The sequence below is a fragment of the Rhynchophorus ferrugineus genome, unplaced genomic scaffold (assembly GCF_030347505.1).
Source record: "Rhynchophorus ferrugineus isolate W39M unplaced genomic scaffold, kcgeb_rfMv2 rfM10, whole genome shotgun sequence".
Lineage (NCBI taxonomy): Eukaryota > Metazoa > Arthropoda > Insecta > Coleoptera > Curculionidae > Rhynchophorus > Rhynchophorus ferrugineus.
This window is the reverse complement of record NW_027472589.1, coordinates 28,120,663-28,136,543: the sequence shown is the minus strand read 5'-3', so window position 1 is coordinate 28,136,543 and position 15,881 is coordinate 28,120,663. Positions and strand designations below refer to the sequence as shown.

General features: G+C 33.9%; 3 protein-coding genes and 1 long non-coding RNA gene across 5 annotated transcripts; 1 reads left to right on the top strand and 3 right to left on the bottom strand.

Moving 5' to 3' along the window:
• Positions 1-669: 669 nt before the first annotated feature.
• On the bottom strand, positions 670-2,704 carry Vps45 (Vacuolar protein sorting 45). The gene is made up of 3 exons (XM_076416723.1): positions 2,057-2,704; positions 1,775-2,004; positions 670-1,724 (listed from the first exon to the last, which is right to left on the bottom strand). Exons 1-3 carry the CDS (start codon positions 2,602-2,604, stop codon positions 766-768), a joined length of 1,737 nt encoding a protein of 578 aa, XP_076272838.1. The 5' UTR covers positions 2,605-2,704; the 3' UTR covers positions 670-765.
• A 933-nt stretch (positions 2,705-3,637) lies between these two features.
• Positions 3,638-13,299, bottom strand: scny (ubiquitin specific peptidase 36). Of its 2 annotated transcripts, none has more exons than XM_076416338.1 (8): positions 12,317-13,299; positions 11,519-11,760; positions 11,238-11,467; positions 10,966-11,178; positions 10,760-10,905; positions 9,387-10,364; positions 4,741-4,891; positions 3,638-4,632 (listed from the first exon to the last, which is right to left on the bottom strand). In XM_076416338.1, exons 1-8 carry the CDS (start codon positions 12,535-12,537, stop codon positions 4,486-4,488), a joined length of 2,328 nt encoding a protein of 775 aa, XP_076272453.1. In that variant the 5' UTR covers positions 12,538-13,299; the 3' UTR covers positions 3,638-4,485. The 2 variants fall into 2 exon arrangements, with proteins under 2 accessions (XP_076272453.1, XP_076272454.1); XM_076416339.1 differs by lacking the exon at positions 12,317-13,299 and adding an exon at positions 11,828-11,954.
• On the top strand, positions 7,150-7,721 carry LOC143203974 (uncharacterized). Its single transcript, XR_013007474.1, has 2 exons — positions 7,150-7,320; positions 7,424-7,721. It is a non-coding gene; the product is annotated as an uncharacterized LOC143203974 (long non-coding RNA).
• Positions 7,837-9,201, bottom strand: LOC143203866 (uncharacterized). The gene is made up of 4 exons (XM_076416178.1): positions 9,148-9,201; positions 8,427-8,437; positions 8,294-8,361; positions 7,837-8,153 (listed from the first exon to the last, which is right to left on the bottom strand). Exons 1-4 carry the CDS (start codon positions 9,199-9,201, stop codon positions 7,975-7,977), a joined length of 312 nt encoding a protein of 103 aa, XP_076272293.1. The 3' UTR covers positions 7,837-7,974.
• Positions 13,300-15,881: the final 2,582 nt, after the last annotated feature.

The window sequence follows — 15,881 nt, the reverse complement described above, 5'->3', positions numbered from 1 at the left end:
CCGCATCTGAAAACGTAAACAAAATCATCTCCTCGCTTTCATATGCTCCTGATACAGCATTTTATTTTTCGTTAAAATTTTTAGGTTTCATGAAACACGTGAAAACAGAAAGAAATTCTTAGATTTGTATTAGGAACATAGAAGTATCGAGGAGGTATTTTTCATTGTCGCTCCGGATATATACAATTTTGACATTTTAGTAAAAGTCTATTTAAAATTTTTGAGCAACTGAAAACAAGAACATATTCTCTCTCGAATTCGTATGTTCCTACAAAAATTGGATTTTCCATAAAACTTTAGGTTGCAATATAATTTTGTTAGTATATTTTTTCATCACTATGTTCTTTAATATTGTTAAAATATTAATAAAAAAAATAATTTCCAAAAATAATTGAGCTTTTTATTAAATTTTGTCCATTTTAAATTTATGTATATGTGGTGTAATATATACCGAATTACAGTTGACATCTAACAGATGGTGCTAATCACGTTTAATACCAATTACAGAAACCTGTAAGAACTTTTATACGAAGTTTACCTAAGCGTCGCTAGATGGCACTAAGTTTTACTTACGGGTCATTAATATATTTAGATAGTATATTATGTATTTTTGAATTGATTACAAGAGAGCAAGTCATATGTGATGGGATGAAATAAATAAGTCTATAATAAGTTTTTTCTTTATATATTATATATAAATAACAACATAAATATATTATACATATAAATTAAAGGAATGAATTACGGTTTGAACGAAGCGACTAACTACTTGGTATCAAATTTAACATTCCGGATGTGCCTGGTATGTCTCCTAATTAACATATCCACACCTCTAAAGGCATTCTCCACTTCTTCCAAGAAGCTGGTGGAATTGTGGATGTTGGTAGCGCCTAAAAGGATATTAAAGTTGGGATAGTTCTTATTGAACGTGTGCACAGCCAGACTCTCTTCGTACGTCGCGCCCCCGATAATGAAAACAATGACATCTTGTGACCTCAAACCGCTTGAATGATTACCTACTACTGGATACAAGTTGTCTTTCAGACGACCTTTAATGAGGTCCTCGAGGGTATCATGGAGCAAAGGTTTATGTTGGGTATATACATTGTCCACACCACTCAAACCTTTGAAGAACCTCTTGGTGATCTTAACAGCATTTTCCACATTAAACAAATTGCTCTGTCTAGCATGAGAACCAGCATATTCCAGAAGATAGATTATGTACTTGATTAATTTATCAGAAACACCACGTTTGTATAACAAATCTATTAAACTAGAGAGCTCATTATTACTTTGGTTTTGGTAACGAAGTGCATACAACATGACCAATTTTGCTGCATCAGTATGTCTAATTTTATCATTATGTAATAATTTCTTAATACTAGCTAGATGAGCAGAATGATCATTTTGGCTGCTGATTTCTTGTTCTACTTCAGAAACATCTAATAAATGATGTTTATTCACCATAGAGCTAAGTTCTCCTACCACAGTAACATGCTTAGTTACATTTCCTGACAATTTTTTGAACTGAGGATATGAATCAACAAAGTTCTTCATATCAGCTATGCTCTCAATTTTCTGATGACTTTTAGCCTTGGCTTGAAACTGGTCCATCAGTTGTTTAATGTTTTGTCCAATTTCTCCATAATTCATGAATATGTTCTTTGCATAGAATGCATCTTGTTCAGCCGACAAAACTACTTCTGGTAGGTCTTTAGAAATTCCTAAAATATCAGTTAAAACACCAGTATGAACTAAAAACTCAAGAGATTACCTGGAATTCCAGACAAATTCACTCTATTATTATTTATTGTTAATAGTTCATGTACCATAGCTTGATAAGTCCATTGATTTAAAAGTGGAGTAATAGGATCATCTCTTCTATCTAATATAAGCAGCAAACTTTGACCACTTGGACCAAAAGCAAACAAAGATGACTCTTTATTCATAGTTTCATCTATTCTGTTCCCCAAATCCCTCGCTAACTTTGAATTTGATTGGTATCTATATATATTAAAAAATAGTATACAATATTAACAGATGATTTAATAAATACCTTATTATAGGTGACTTTTTAAGAGATAAAAGGACAGATATAAGACCCTGTATAGTTCTTTGAAGGGCACTATGGTTCCAAGTAATCTCAGATGCAGTACTACTCAAACACATTGGAATACCCATCGAAAACAAGTGTGGGTTGACGGCTAAATAATCCATGTACAGTTCCTGAACTTCCTTAACCACCTCCTGCTCGTCATTCTCCGCCAATATTTTAATATCGGCTTTTGCCACAATATTCGAAAAATATATATAATAAGCTCCATATTTGGGATTTCTCAGTTCAGTACATAACAATTCAATATTCTGTTGAGTAGGCCGCAAAAACACTAAACACTTTAAATAACGCAATCCCGAAGAATTCGCGTAGTTGGGTGAATCAATTCTTTCCAGGAGGAACACCTCTTTCTGTTGGATTTCGCTCTGGCCATAGACCATACTCACGACGCTGGTTGTTTCTTTATCCATTAACAAAACCTTCATTCCCGGCTCACTATCGCTGGTCATTTTGACCACGTAGGCTTTTATAGCCGCTATTACGTTCATCGTGAACGAATAAACCTAAACGGAGGTTTTATTTACCCTAATCAGTAAAATGTAATTGTTTTGACGTTTACATTTAACCTCACATATTCGTAATCTAAAATTGACGATATTGTTGGTTGCCTAAACTATATTCTACATTAATAATGTTAATCATAGGGATCCCAATTATTAACCTTCCCTAAGTCTAAAAATTTATATTTTTTTCCGAACTTTTATCTATACATCAATAATATGAAAATCAGATCTATTGACTTATTTAACGACTTAATTGAGAAATTAATGGAGTAATTAATTCTTCAATGTATATATGGTTGCTACTCGTTTGAAAAATAGTACTTAAAAATTTTAAAATATAGGTTTTCTAAAGATATTAAACTTTCAATTTATTAACATACTACTAAAATATTGATTACTGTATATATGTGCTATGCATAACACATGGAAATTCCCCTATTTGACTGATACAGGGTGTATATTTTAAGAAACATGTATATGGTGTACACAAATCATAAAGTAACTAGTGGTATTGCTCTATTAAATACATAATTTCAAAGATCTAACATGTTACTGCTTATTAAATAATCTTACATAATAAATGAAAAGCACGCTTGATTTATAGAAATAATTATGTATAATTTAAAATTATACTATAAATTAAACTAAAAAATTGAGAAACATTTCCTTATAGTGTGGAATAGCTAGTTTGCAATGTTTTCAAAGTAATTTTTAAATATAACCTGTATACTCTCCTATACTCCACCAGCTGGTATTCCTAGTTATAACTAATTTGTCTTTCATCTCAAGTTACAAAATTTATCCAATACTTTAATAAAATACATGGAATTTCATGAGAAGTTTAGGTAATCATCAGTCCCAGAGCTTTGATGTATTTTCTCCCAAGAATCCTACAAGGATTTCCTGGATGTGCTTAAAGTAGCAGGAGATCCTCGATTGAACCCACAAAAAAAGCTCTTATTGGCACTTTTGAACGGCGTTACATTTTGGAGGAATTTAAATGGCAAATAAGAAATAATCCTTTAAAAAAACATATATTTCAGTGATAAGACACGAGTTTTACAAAATGTACATGATGTCAAAGCACATAAAAAGTGGTGTGACACACTGTTACAGGATAAAATCATCCGTGTTCGTGTAAACACGCGTATATTACATAAGCATGGAGCCGTTTTGAGCATTTTTTTGGGTCGGCGTTCGGGCCTCCACGTGGACAATGGAAACGTCATACTCGACGCGGCACACGTTAAATACACACTCTGTATTAAAAACCGACGCCCCCTCCGTCAAGAGCACTTTATTCGTCACTAAAACCATGTGTACTAACAGACTTTTCTTAATACGGACAACATATTTTGCCTTAGGAATAATCTCGCCGAACGTACATACAACTAAACCCCCTCCCCCCTAGCCTTGTTCTAGGTTCCCTTTGTCCTCGAGGCGCGCTCGCACTCAAGTTCCCTTCATAATATTATTTACACTAATTTACAATTGATCGTTAGGTTAATTATATATAAATGAATGTATATCTGTCCATTATAAATCCCTAGAAAACCAACTGAATATAATAGGAGGCACTGCTTTTTATATATATGTACAAATGCATAAAAATATCTAAAAAACATGACCCCTTCTCGGTGCAATTTCGTCTAGGAATCGATCGGGCTCACGGAGCAGTAACAGTGTTGGGGTAATGATACAATCGTCAAATGAGAAAGAGAAAACTGAATTAGACGTGCTTTACCGCACAAAACAGTCGCGAACGTTGTTTCGGTCCCGCGAACGAAACTAAAACAACGCCCGTGGCCTATCTCGGCAGACGTCAGACGGACTCAATTACTCTACTATCAGCCTGGAGCGCCGGCATTACCGGAAACGGTAGCTGTTTTTGTGGAACCCGTTTTTATGATGGAAGTTCCTTTTGTGACGGTTCCCGTTATAGAAAGGTTTGTGGTGGAGGTTGCCCGCCGAAGAACCGTTACTGTTGGACCAATTTTTCATGTTATGATATTCCTGCAGACACAAAATCAATATCAATAACGACATTCAACAGCGACAACCAATGGAGAATCCGCTTTTGCATAATCATCTATCCAAAGCGTTTCTATTGGTCTCCATTACCTGAACTGGGTTGTAACCGGGGTTCGATTTGCCATTGGTGTAAGTCGAGCTGACCTTCGAATGTTTCACCCGTCCCTGATCCGTGCTGTCGGCAAAGGATCGTTTCCTCTCCGCCCGTTTCTCCTCGCTCACCTCCTTCTCCAGTTGAGATCTGAAATTAAGAAATACCATCGTAAATGTTCTCTGCCAATCAGACTAAGTAACTACAGACTACAAAGTGGATAGCTCTAGACTGTCCATTACAATAATCTACAGCTGATTACGTTTATTATTTGCTAATTCTAGGATTATGTATTCACTTATTAGTTAACTTCTTATATATGGTTGTGAAATACTAGTTTTTATGTATAATTGAAAAAATTAATAAACTATAGCGATGCTGAGACGACAGATGAAGTTAGTATATATTAATGGAATAAAATTAATTCCAAAAAGCCAACTAAAACTAAAATGTATTCTAGATGTGACAATATCAACAGAATTACACGGATAGGGTAATTTTCAAAACTCGCATATTAACAGGTTATGTATCAACATTAATATACGATGAATAAGTATGGTCTGATAAAAACATGCAAGGAATAGGAATTACCTGGTGTAATTGATTATTCAATAATTGGAACGGTGATTCAATAGGGTTAATTAATAAGTGGTCCTGGACAATGATATCAGTGATTCACAAAACTGATATCAATTAGTTTTTATTTTATTCGAAATAAAAGTAACTCTATCTTAGGTACGTATATTACAATAATTATTCCTACAGTTACGATATAATATATATAATGATATACCCGAACTATATTACGAAATATAGCATTTCTTCAATCACCCGGTTCTTATTTGAATTTTAACACCAAGTCTATGTAAGTTCTAAACGTGAATATAAACTTGGTGCCTTCTCTCCTCTGCCTTAGAACCTCTTGGTTTACTTTATTTAAGGTGGCCTGTATGTCACGCTGCCTAATATACATCAGTAAAAGTCTAGACTCAAATAAGTCGTGTACTTTCAAAATATCTCAACATATATTTAATTTAATGTGACTGGTTGAATCATACAAGTGTATATAAGGTTAATATATGTTTCTACAAGATTCGAATGCTTAATGGCTTCTAACTAAACTTAGATCATTATTTTTTCATTTATTTTTTAAAAGTATTATTAGATTCGACGAATCGATTGTTAAATTTAGGTTATTTGCCTTGATAAATCCCAGTTCAATATTTTCATTTATCTTTTAACTGTGAGATATATGATAAATAATCCAAATAAAATCGCAGCGCACTAAAAACTGCAAATGAAAGCGGAAATGATGATTAGGAAACGGTGTGTGACGGGAAGTGACGTCAATGTTTCGTAGCGCTTCTGATAGGTGTTTGAGTTAATACGGCGAATTTTGAAATTTTGTGTTTTTATTTCTGGTATAATCTTAGTAATCTCACATTTAGTTTTAAAATAAATATATTTTTAATAATCTCTCTATAGTATATTATTATAAATCAATATTTTTATGATTCTTTGTTACAGTCATGTACCCAATTGTAAGGGTTTTTCCATGTTCTAAATAAGCTAGAGGTCAGATAGCGCCAATAAATGAAATAACCAACCATAAATTCCAGAAATACCCAAAATACCGTCATAAAGCTATAAAAATGCAGATATAAAAACGGCATTTTGAAAAATAAATATTAGAATTTCGTAGCATAATTAAGAATTTAACTAATTTATCTCTCTGAGGTCGTGAACAGGTATTGACACCGTTGCAGGTAATATTGTATATTTTTATAGTATATTTAAATTATATAAATGTTATTACTAGTTGGAAACTATCGTATGATTTTATTTTGAATTAAATCTTTCAACTTTTAATTCCAATATTTGTCACAAATATTTGGCGACCATAGGAGATGATTCTAAATGCATACCAGATTTGTGATCAGCGGTCTCAGCCCTTGTTCATGAACGTTGATCAGTCTATAATTTGATAGGCCGATTTTAGTTATTGGTTAGCTGACGGCTTTGCGGGATCACATGTTTTTGTACTATACTTAATGCAACGTTCTATCTGCACTACGTTCACATTATAACAACACAAATGAATATTTCAACATAACAGGCGACTCTCACGTGTAGCTGATAATTTTAAATCATTAATACAATAAATTACAGTCGGATAAAAACAAACCGATTTTACGGACTTTGAAAAATGCATCGCGGCAAAATCTGAAATATTAATACTTATTTGAAAACTTAATATCTACACACCAGTTTGGCTTTAGTAATAAACATTCAACAATTGACCAGGTGCATAGAATAACAGATGTAATTAAAAAAGCCTATGAAGGTAAAAAGGTATGTTCACCTTAGATGTAACATATGGAGGACGAACTTGTTCGTGTACAGAAAATGTTACCGAAACAACACACAACTATTAAAATATAACATTACAGCCAGAATGTTTAGAGTCAAAAAATGGAAGCTTACTCTACAATAAAAAAGCTAAAGTAGGTGCACCACAACAAAGTGTATTGAGGCCCTCATATCTCGAAATGAATCTTGAAGAAAAACTTCGCTGGAAGGTATGTTAGAAGTAAAAAATAAATGGAAAAAACCGGAGTTTAAATATAGAAAAATGTATTGGTTAATTGGAAGAAAATCATAATTATTAAACAAGTTTTCCAGAACAAAGTATTGAGAAGTATTGCAAATGCACCCAGATACTACAGGACTGATTATTTACACAGAGACCATCAGATACCGATTCTCGCTCAGGAAATCAGCAGAATCCCAAGCACACATGATCAGACCCCATTCTTATGTCAACATATAAGTATTACAACTATTGGATAACCAGAACAGGACACACTCAAAAAAATCAAACTATTTAATTTTGTGGAGAGTAGTGTAATGAGGTGCATTTAATAGAAAAACAGCAGTGTTGTTAATATATAAATATTATTAGACCAGAGATTAGGGAGGATTGGGTAGATGGGTCCGCCTAGATTCAAGTTAATGTAAATACAATTTGTAGGTTAGTCGGCAACGACTAGTAACAATGTAACAAATAAATTTATAAAATGTATTCCTTAAATATCTACATCCAAAGTCAAGATAGGTCAAGTCGGTCGATAGAATTAACAGTGTGATCTGATACTATCGCCTTGATGGTACCAGAACAACTGTTTGCACTACCCCGTACTTGGGTCTATCGGGTGCGGATGTATCTAACGCAACTAGACTGACGACAATCTGTCCTCGCAATAAAAAATTGGGGGATTATGATAAAAACACAGTTTATCTCGTTTTCTTAATTTATATGCAATATATACATTAGATACAACATCAATATAAAATTCAGCATAATTTAATTTCCGTGTTTTCCGTAAATTGTCTTCTGGATAGCTTCCGTCGTCTGTAAAGGAAAAAAGAAATTGATTAATTACAGTTTATACATTACTACAATTTCCAATACACATTAGCAGTTTACAACCTGATGACACCTGGATCTAGACGACAATACATATCAATATATTAGTAACAATATATACTTACTATTGTTTCGTTCTAAAATATGGATGCCATCAGAAGTTAAGTTATCACAGATTCGGATCGCGAAAAAACTTCACATTTTTTTTTGTGCGCAAACTTTGCATTAAAAACCCGAAAATCACTGTTTATCACTTACAGATTTCTATACTAGTAAGTAATACATATATGAAAACAAATTAATGATATAATATAAAAAAACTGTTCCGCTGTAATTTACTTAAAATAAACATATTTACATGAATATTTAAATTTGTCGACGGGTAATTTAGCAATTTCTTCTGAAACTATGACTGAGAGTTTAAGTTAACATAACTTTTTCAACATCTAGTTGATTTAACCCAAAAACTTTAACCCGTTTTTTAGCTATCTAAAACAGCTTACAGATGGTTATTCCCGATGATTAGAAGTAATAATTAATTGAGCAATACAAGGCAGGAACAGAAAGATGTGAAGTCGCGAACTAGAATGTGTTAATAAGTAAAATGAAAACGGAATACTACTCAGAAATCATAATCATAGGCAAATTAGTTTGAATGAAACTTAACCCTATCTTAAAACAGGACACTTGAAACCGACCAGCAAAAATAACAATCTTTGAGGTACCAAATATTATTACAAGTTACAAGTTAATTTTCCACTCTAAACCATCTTGATACAATAAGTACTGATAATAGTCAATCCGCAGCGCAAAATATATACAAGCATTTACAGGCATGAAACATAAACTTGTAATGAAATAAGTTGCAGGGAAAAACCTTTGTAAATTTGCTCGATGCCAATGTTAACAAAGGCGAATCGCAATAATTTTCTTGCCAACCCAATATATCAGAAATATATTTGTCCAGCTACCAAAATACCATTGATATATGAGTGACTGAATAATAGTGGATGGACAAGAAAATATTTGGCATTTTTTAATCTCAATTTTGTTTAGCTTGAAACCAAAACCTGACCTATTCCCTATTTTATATGATAAATGTAATTGAAATAGCTGTAAAAATATTAAACTCATTTTTTAATAATGTGGAATGAATCACAAAATTTCAATATCAACGAAAGTGGATTATTCCCCAATAAGGAAAAAGAATTCACTTACTTGACGGTCTGCCATGTGTTGACTGGTACCGAATATCCTGTAGAAGACATCTTCAACAGCTCGCTGACGACGCTTCCGCTGGATATCTCCATGTTCTTTTTCTTTTCGTGCCACTCGCTGCTGTTTTGGGGCATCACGTCCGTGGACGACGTCACTTGCCATTCACCCGCGGTCCCCTTGGTGACGACCCGATTCGAGTCCGAGTGGTTAGAGTCCTCGCTGCCGCTCGTATCTCCCGTCTCGTACGGCACCAGACTCTTCGAAGGCGACGCCATCTTCTTCGAACTGGCGGCGGTCACCACCTCCGGACTCGACAGGCTGGACACGGTCGTCGACAAGTTCGAACTGCTGGCGGGAGACGCGTCCGTGGACATCCTGCCCGTGTCCTCCGGTTCCTCGCTTACCGTCGAACTGTCCGCTTCCTTCAGGGAAGGCGAGACGGGATTCGCGCTCGTCTTCGGCTCCTCCTCTTCGCTGGATTCAGTGCTAGACTCGTCCGTCGCCTCCGGAGACTGCGAGCTGCTGACGGCCTTCTGTTTGCCGTTGGTCATGCTAGAGACGACCGGAAGTCTGTCGGGAGGTAGTTCCGGGCCGTAAACTTTATCGCTGGTGAAGCCGTAGGTGACCGGCTTCGGGTTGATCGGTTTCGGTTTGTTGTTGACGTAGCCCACAGGGATCGGGGACATGGTCTTGGACGACGTGGGGCTCGACGCCGACGGTTCAGTAACCGTGCTGGTGACCTTATTCTTCGGTATCGGCAATGGCTTTTGCACATCGGACAATTCCAATTCGTACAGCATAATGTACGCATTAGTGCTAAACATGGCTTGGTGTGATATCGGCCTAACAGCACTGTCATCAAACTGGTAGAAGTTGCCCGAAGGCGCTTGTGCTACTGCTGTGTAATGACCGCAACTTACGGTTGGGCCCATATGCGTCACCAAAGCAACCAATTTATATACTAAAGGTGAAGATGGCCTGCAAAACAAAAACAATAACATGAGAACTATACTGAACAAAAAACTACATTTACAATACATTTTGTCTGAAGAGTATTGGCACTTTTTTAGAGACCGAAAATACTTATCTCCAAATGGTTTTAGTATAAAGGTTATATGATAGTAAGAAGTTTATTAAGAAATAGGAAGCCTCATCCACCTGCTGTACTCAGTATTTACCACATATAACTAGAAGATAACCTAAACTGAATCGATTCATGGAAAATAAATATGCTTGAAAAATAAAATATGAACTATTAATTAAGGACTAAGACTGATTATGTTAATTCAAGTATATAAAAGAAATACCTAGTCAGACCAACCTTGCTAGAGACAAATTGCATTTTATAACAGGTTAAAAAAACATTCACTTACTTCGACCTTGTATAATTGGACAAGTTCAACCTCTGCTTAAACGCCACATGTTTGGTTATCTTGTTATTGCTAACTGAAAACCTCTTTAGCTGTATACATAAAACTTTAGGGGCTCTTTCAATGGAAAATTGCTTATTTGCGGGAACCTAAAACACACACAAAGCGTTTCAAAACCTACTATATTCATGGCAACAGTAATAATTTACTTTTTTTTGGCAGGATTCACAATGATAACTATCATCATCTAATTTTTCTCTGCTAAAGTAGAGTTCTAAAGCTTCATTAACTGTTTGAGCCTTACGGATATCCAGCAACAGATCCTGGAAATGCTGGAATGTCGTACTAACATGTCCACACCTTAAACACCTTACTGCAGACCTCAAGTACCCACCTAGAATCTGGTTTAACGGTGTGGTCTCCTATGGAATAAGCAAATTTATGCATGTTTTTCATTCATTAAAAATATTAATATATTTACCTTAACTTTTGTATCAAATTTATTACACTCCTTAAACCTTAGCAGGTAAGATTTCTCCATGGCTTCAATTAAATATCGCAGAAACTCATGGGCATCTTCTTGTCTACCAGGTATCAAATTTCTACAAACCAGCCTTAACTTATTATAGATTAAAATGGGCCTAATAGAACTAATATTCCGCTGTTGTGATTCTTGAAGAGTTTTTCGCATTGCACATATTATACATAAACCTAAAAATGAACATTAGCACTTTTGTATTGCTAAGAAATAGTATTACTTACCATCATTCTGACATTCACGCATATGATCTTTTTCTGACATCAACCAGTTAACAAGCGATGGTACGTGAAATAGTGCTTGTAAAGTTGAGTTTAAATAACACGTATTACCCATATTGACCATTCCAGATCCCACTGACCAATCTCCGCTACTAGACCAACCCAACTGAACATTTCCCATGGGAAAAAGTTCATGCTTGGGCAGTTTAAGGCTATCATCCCCATGACTGTCCTCCTGTTTCAAGCTGAAACAATATAAAATGTAGTTAGGATTTTATCAAAAACTATATCAGCACTTCACATAATTAATACCTGAATCTGTTATCAAAAATTAGTATAAAAATATTTCTATATATCATAGTGGTTTATATTGCAGGTAAAAATACCTGTAATTCTGAGAAATCAAATAAAATTGAAAATCATAACCTTAACAGCAGTAAACGTTAAATTATATATACAAAAATTTAGTAAACAACGAGGACATAGTAAAGAACAAATTTCTAATCGCTTAAAATCACTGCTATTAGAACTGATAATGTTTGACAAATGTCTGAAAATTTACTTGGCAACAATAAAGGTGCTATAAAACTCGAAATTTAATTTCATTGAAGATTAGATGCAAAAATAATTGACTTTTAAACATCGACAAATCAAAAAATAAAATGTAATGCCAAGAAATGTTTTCATAATTTACCAAACGTCAACTTATGAATACGAATTAGGTTAAAGCTAGCTAATGTAAAGACGCATAGGTCAACAAACCCAGTGCCGAAAAATTATAAATGTTATAGGCGTAAATACCTGTTTTGGGGCTTTTCGCAGTTTTTCAGGACTATATGTTTAGGTTTGATGACGTCCCAAACACTGCACTGATAACTCCCGGCACATTCGAACTCAATATCAGACAAGAGTGCCTTTTTCGTACTGCCCGCCAATTGTGTGTCCAAGTTTCCGTGATCATTATTCTTAATGAGGGACGCTCTCAAAGCCGTTTCTACGGAATCTAACGTAGACGCCGGCATTTCGTGTCCGAAAAAAACTGTTCAGTCTACGCGGGATCTCCCGTTTCACCCAACAACTCAAGTATTATTCCACCATTAATGTGGCAATGTTGCTAATATGGCACTATTAATAACCTCAAAGTTCAATATTCACGCGGTTATACGGGACAAGGTTGCCACACTTTTCGGTAAGTTCCTCGTTCGAGTATCACGAAAAGATTTGTTTCGCCGTATTGTTTTTAGCCGATACGAATTATTTACACTTTTCCATTAGCCGATAGGCTTTATCAAGTGTCACGTTAAATTTAAGTCTTTAAAAACACTAAAAACGTCAATATATCGGCGCCACATTAAGAAAGCACTAGTATTTTCACAACAAGAAACTAACAACACGCGATACTAAAGCCACTATTTCACTGAAATCGTTCGTCGGCTTCTATTCGATTCGCTTCTATCTTCGAAATCGACAGTGCGCCTGTCAGATTATGCACAGTTGTACGATCGACTGAAGACCTCAACTTCTACTATGTCTATATATATACCTTTTAAATAAATACATAAAATATCTATATTACTATATAATACATAGTTGAAATAGGAAAGTATTACATCAAATAAAATTTGTATAATAAAATAAAATGGTATAATAAAACTATAAATTAATTTGGCAATGCCGCATAAAGCGCCATCTACAAAGTCGATATTTCAGAATATAATTGACAAATAAAAACATAGTAAAATAATATAAAACGGACAAAACTATAACTAAAGTATTACAATTATGTCTAAATGTAAATATAATCATTTATATGGATATTATTTGACGGTTCCTGTAATCTATAAAAATTCAAATATCAAAATTCTAAAGTTCTCAACATGAAATACCAACAGATAAATAATAAAACCACATGTATATTTCATTATTCTCATAAAAGATTTATTGATTTAATTTTCCTCTATATAATTACCATAAATATTTAAAATAAACCATAAAAATTTAATAATTTATTAAACTAGTGGTAAATTATACGTAAATATAATTGGTTGCCTAAATTTTAATTAGAAACATTTGAAAATCATTTTGTTCATATTAATTATTAATAAAAACAAAAATGAAACCAACTTAAACATGCTAATGATAAAATGGTAAATTTTCCATTTCTGTCGCACTATCATCAATTTGGACGCTATTGTATTTTAGAAATTTAACAAGGCCCATACGCAGAATAAAACTACCTATTTTGTTCAATTCTTCCTTAATATGTAATTATATTTAACTCGTTTTTACTGAAAAAAGTTTCTGTACCAATTTTTTTCAGAATTGTAATACTACTACAAAAGAAATATAAATACGGTTAAAAAATAGTATAAATAATATAAAATTAAAGAAAAAATTATGTTATATCAATCATATGTTAGGTATATTTTATTTAAAAAATGTAAATAGATGAAAGAGGTGTAATAAGCAAGAAAATAATTGTTAAATTAAATGATCAATCAAGTTTATATTTTTAAGTTCCTTTGTGGGTGTTTATAAATCATTAAAATTCTCATTAAAATTTAAATTGGATACAATTAAAGTAACCATACGATCACTTTATAGTATGGAGGGTTACATAGTGATAATTTATTAGAACCTAATCGTATTTTTGATAAGATAATTATTACGTATATTTAAAAATATAAATTCGAAAATAACATTCAGGCACATTATCTAATATGTTATATAGCCCGCCATGCTACAGAAGAATCTATTTTGCGAAATCCTATTGATTGCTTAATGAAATGATTTACAGAAACGGTACTTTAGTATAACGGTACGACGACAAAAGACTAAACTATATAATATTGAGAAATTATAATAATTGCAGTAGGATAAAAGTCGGTCCTATTTATTATTCCAGAGCAAACTTTACGGCATTACCTAAGAGACAAATAAATAGAAAAACATATTTTATTGGTGCAGTATCCCATGCGGGTAGAAACTCTAGTAGACCATAAAATTTTATGGTGGTAAATAATAAATTGATCCGTTCTGGCGGCTTATGCAGTGGACTTCCCCAAAAATTAACATTGAACGAGGACAATTTTGAGAGCCCTTTTAGTTGGTCATAAAGGAATTGGTTGGTCTATAGGAATATTTATGTTGGGAGAAATTGTGAATCATTATAAAGTAATTATAGTTAAACGTTGTTAAACTTGTAGGATAGTGATTGTCCCATAAATCAATTTGTTCAAAGTGACTGGAGGTAAAGACGAAAATCTTAAGCAATCCTTGCATCAAGACTGCTTTACTCTTTATAGTCTACCTCGTGTATGTTTTTTCTTTGTGAGAATTTTAGGGATGGGGGAAAATTTAGAATGCCGCCGGCAAAGCTGTTTGACCAGCTCCTTTTTCTGCGCTCGTATATATCATTAATCCATAGTCAGAGCTCGGGGAAAGTACCTATAATACTTTTCAACCAGCGTGCCGCAGGACATTCTTCACTAAATCTCGCCACAGTTGGTGGTCGGCCATGACGGTTCTAACGTCGGCCAGTTTTCTAGATCCCTTTCTATGAGCTTGGTCTATATCTTTTTCGGAGCTGTTCAATGTCTATTCTGTAAAAAGATCGGATTTGTTCCCTTTTCATTCGACAGGCGTGCCGAAACCATAGTAATATGCGTCTCTGAATTTGTTCCTAAACAGTTCTTTGATTATTGCATCTTAATGAAATAATACCATCTCGAAAATAAACATGTATAATTTGCCTTAAGAATCGCATTTGAAAGATCCCAAGTATACAGATATCAGACTGTAGCAGTGCCCTAGAATCGGTCCATACGGAAGGAGTGAGAAGACAAACGTTAGAAAGATACGGATTTGACTGCTTTTGCTCTAACTGGATGCCGTTGAGAATAACAGGTGGCCTCTCAGTTGGCAATATTTTGATCTGCAATGTAAACCATATTGTGAAGAATGCTAAAAACCTCAACATCTGTATTAGAGAGTTTTTAGCATGATATTGAACTGTATATCTGTTTTTAAATATTGTTCACATAATAGCATCCGCTAGTATACTGAAGAACAATGGAGAGACCATATCATCTTGACCAACATGAGCTTGAACCTCAAAAGAATCTCACGATAACTTTAATAGAACAGAAGAAATTTAATAATTTTTAGGGTTATATTTTCAGCTTGCAAAGTGGAGACCAGTGTATACAGTCGAAAGCAGAACGAAAATCAATAATAATGACAATCGCACGCTTTTCACGACTAATACATTTTTTCCGGCTGGCGATAAAAGATGCTGCTCATCTCAGCTTGTTTCTTTGAGAGCTGTTTGTTCCATTCGTATGACACCAACTTCATGATTTTATCA

What these genes read in the sequence shown, in the direction of transcription:
- Vps45 (XM_076416723.1), bottom strand. Translation starts at nt 2,604, where the DNA reads ATGAACGTAATAGCGGCTATAAAAGCCTACGTGGTCAAAATGACCAGC. An exon ending in AAAAAGTCACCTATAATAAG is followed by an intron (nt 2,005 to 2,056) that starts GTATTTATTAAA and finishes TAATATATATAG; the next exon opens with ATACCAATCAAATTCAAAGT. An exon ending in GAATTTGTCTGGAATTCCAG is followed by an intron (nt 1,725 to 1,774) that starts GTAATCTCTTGA and finishes CTGATATTTTAG; the next exon opens with GAATTTCTAAAGACCTACCA.
- LOC143203866 (XM_076416178.1), bottom strand. Translation starts at nt 9,201, where the DNA reads ATGCCAAATATTTTCTTGTCCATCCACTATTATTCAGTCACTCATATA. An exon ending in TATTTTAGAACGAAACAATA is followed by an intron (nt 8,154 to 8,293) that starts GTAAGTATATAT and finishes TTTCCTTTACAG; the next exon opens with ACGACGGAAGCTATCCAGAA.
- scny (XM_076416338.1), bottom strand. Translation starts at nt 12,537, where the DNA reads ATGCCGGCGTCTACGTTAGATTCCGTAGAAACGGCTTTGAGAGCGTCC. An exon ending in TGCGAAAAGCCCCAAAACAG is followed by an intron (nt 11,761 to 12,316) that starts GTATTTACGCCT and finishes ATATTGTTTCAG; the next exon opens with CTTGAAACAGGAGGACAGTC. An exon ending in GCGTGAATGTCAGAATGATG is followed by an intron (nt 11,468 to 11,518) that starts GTAAGTAATACT and finishes GTTCATTTTTAG; the next exon opens with GTTTATGTATAATATGTGCA.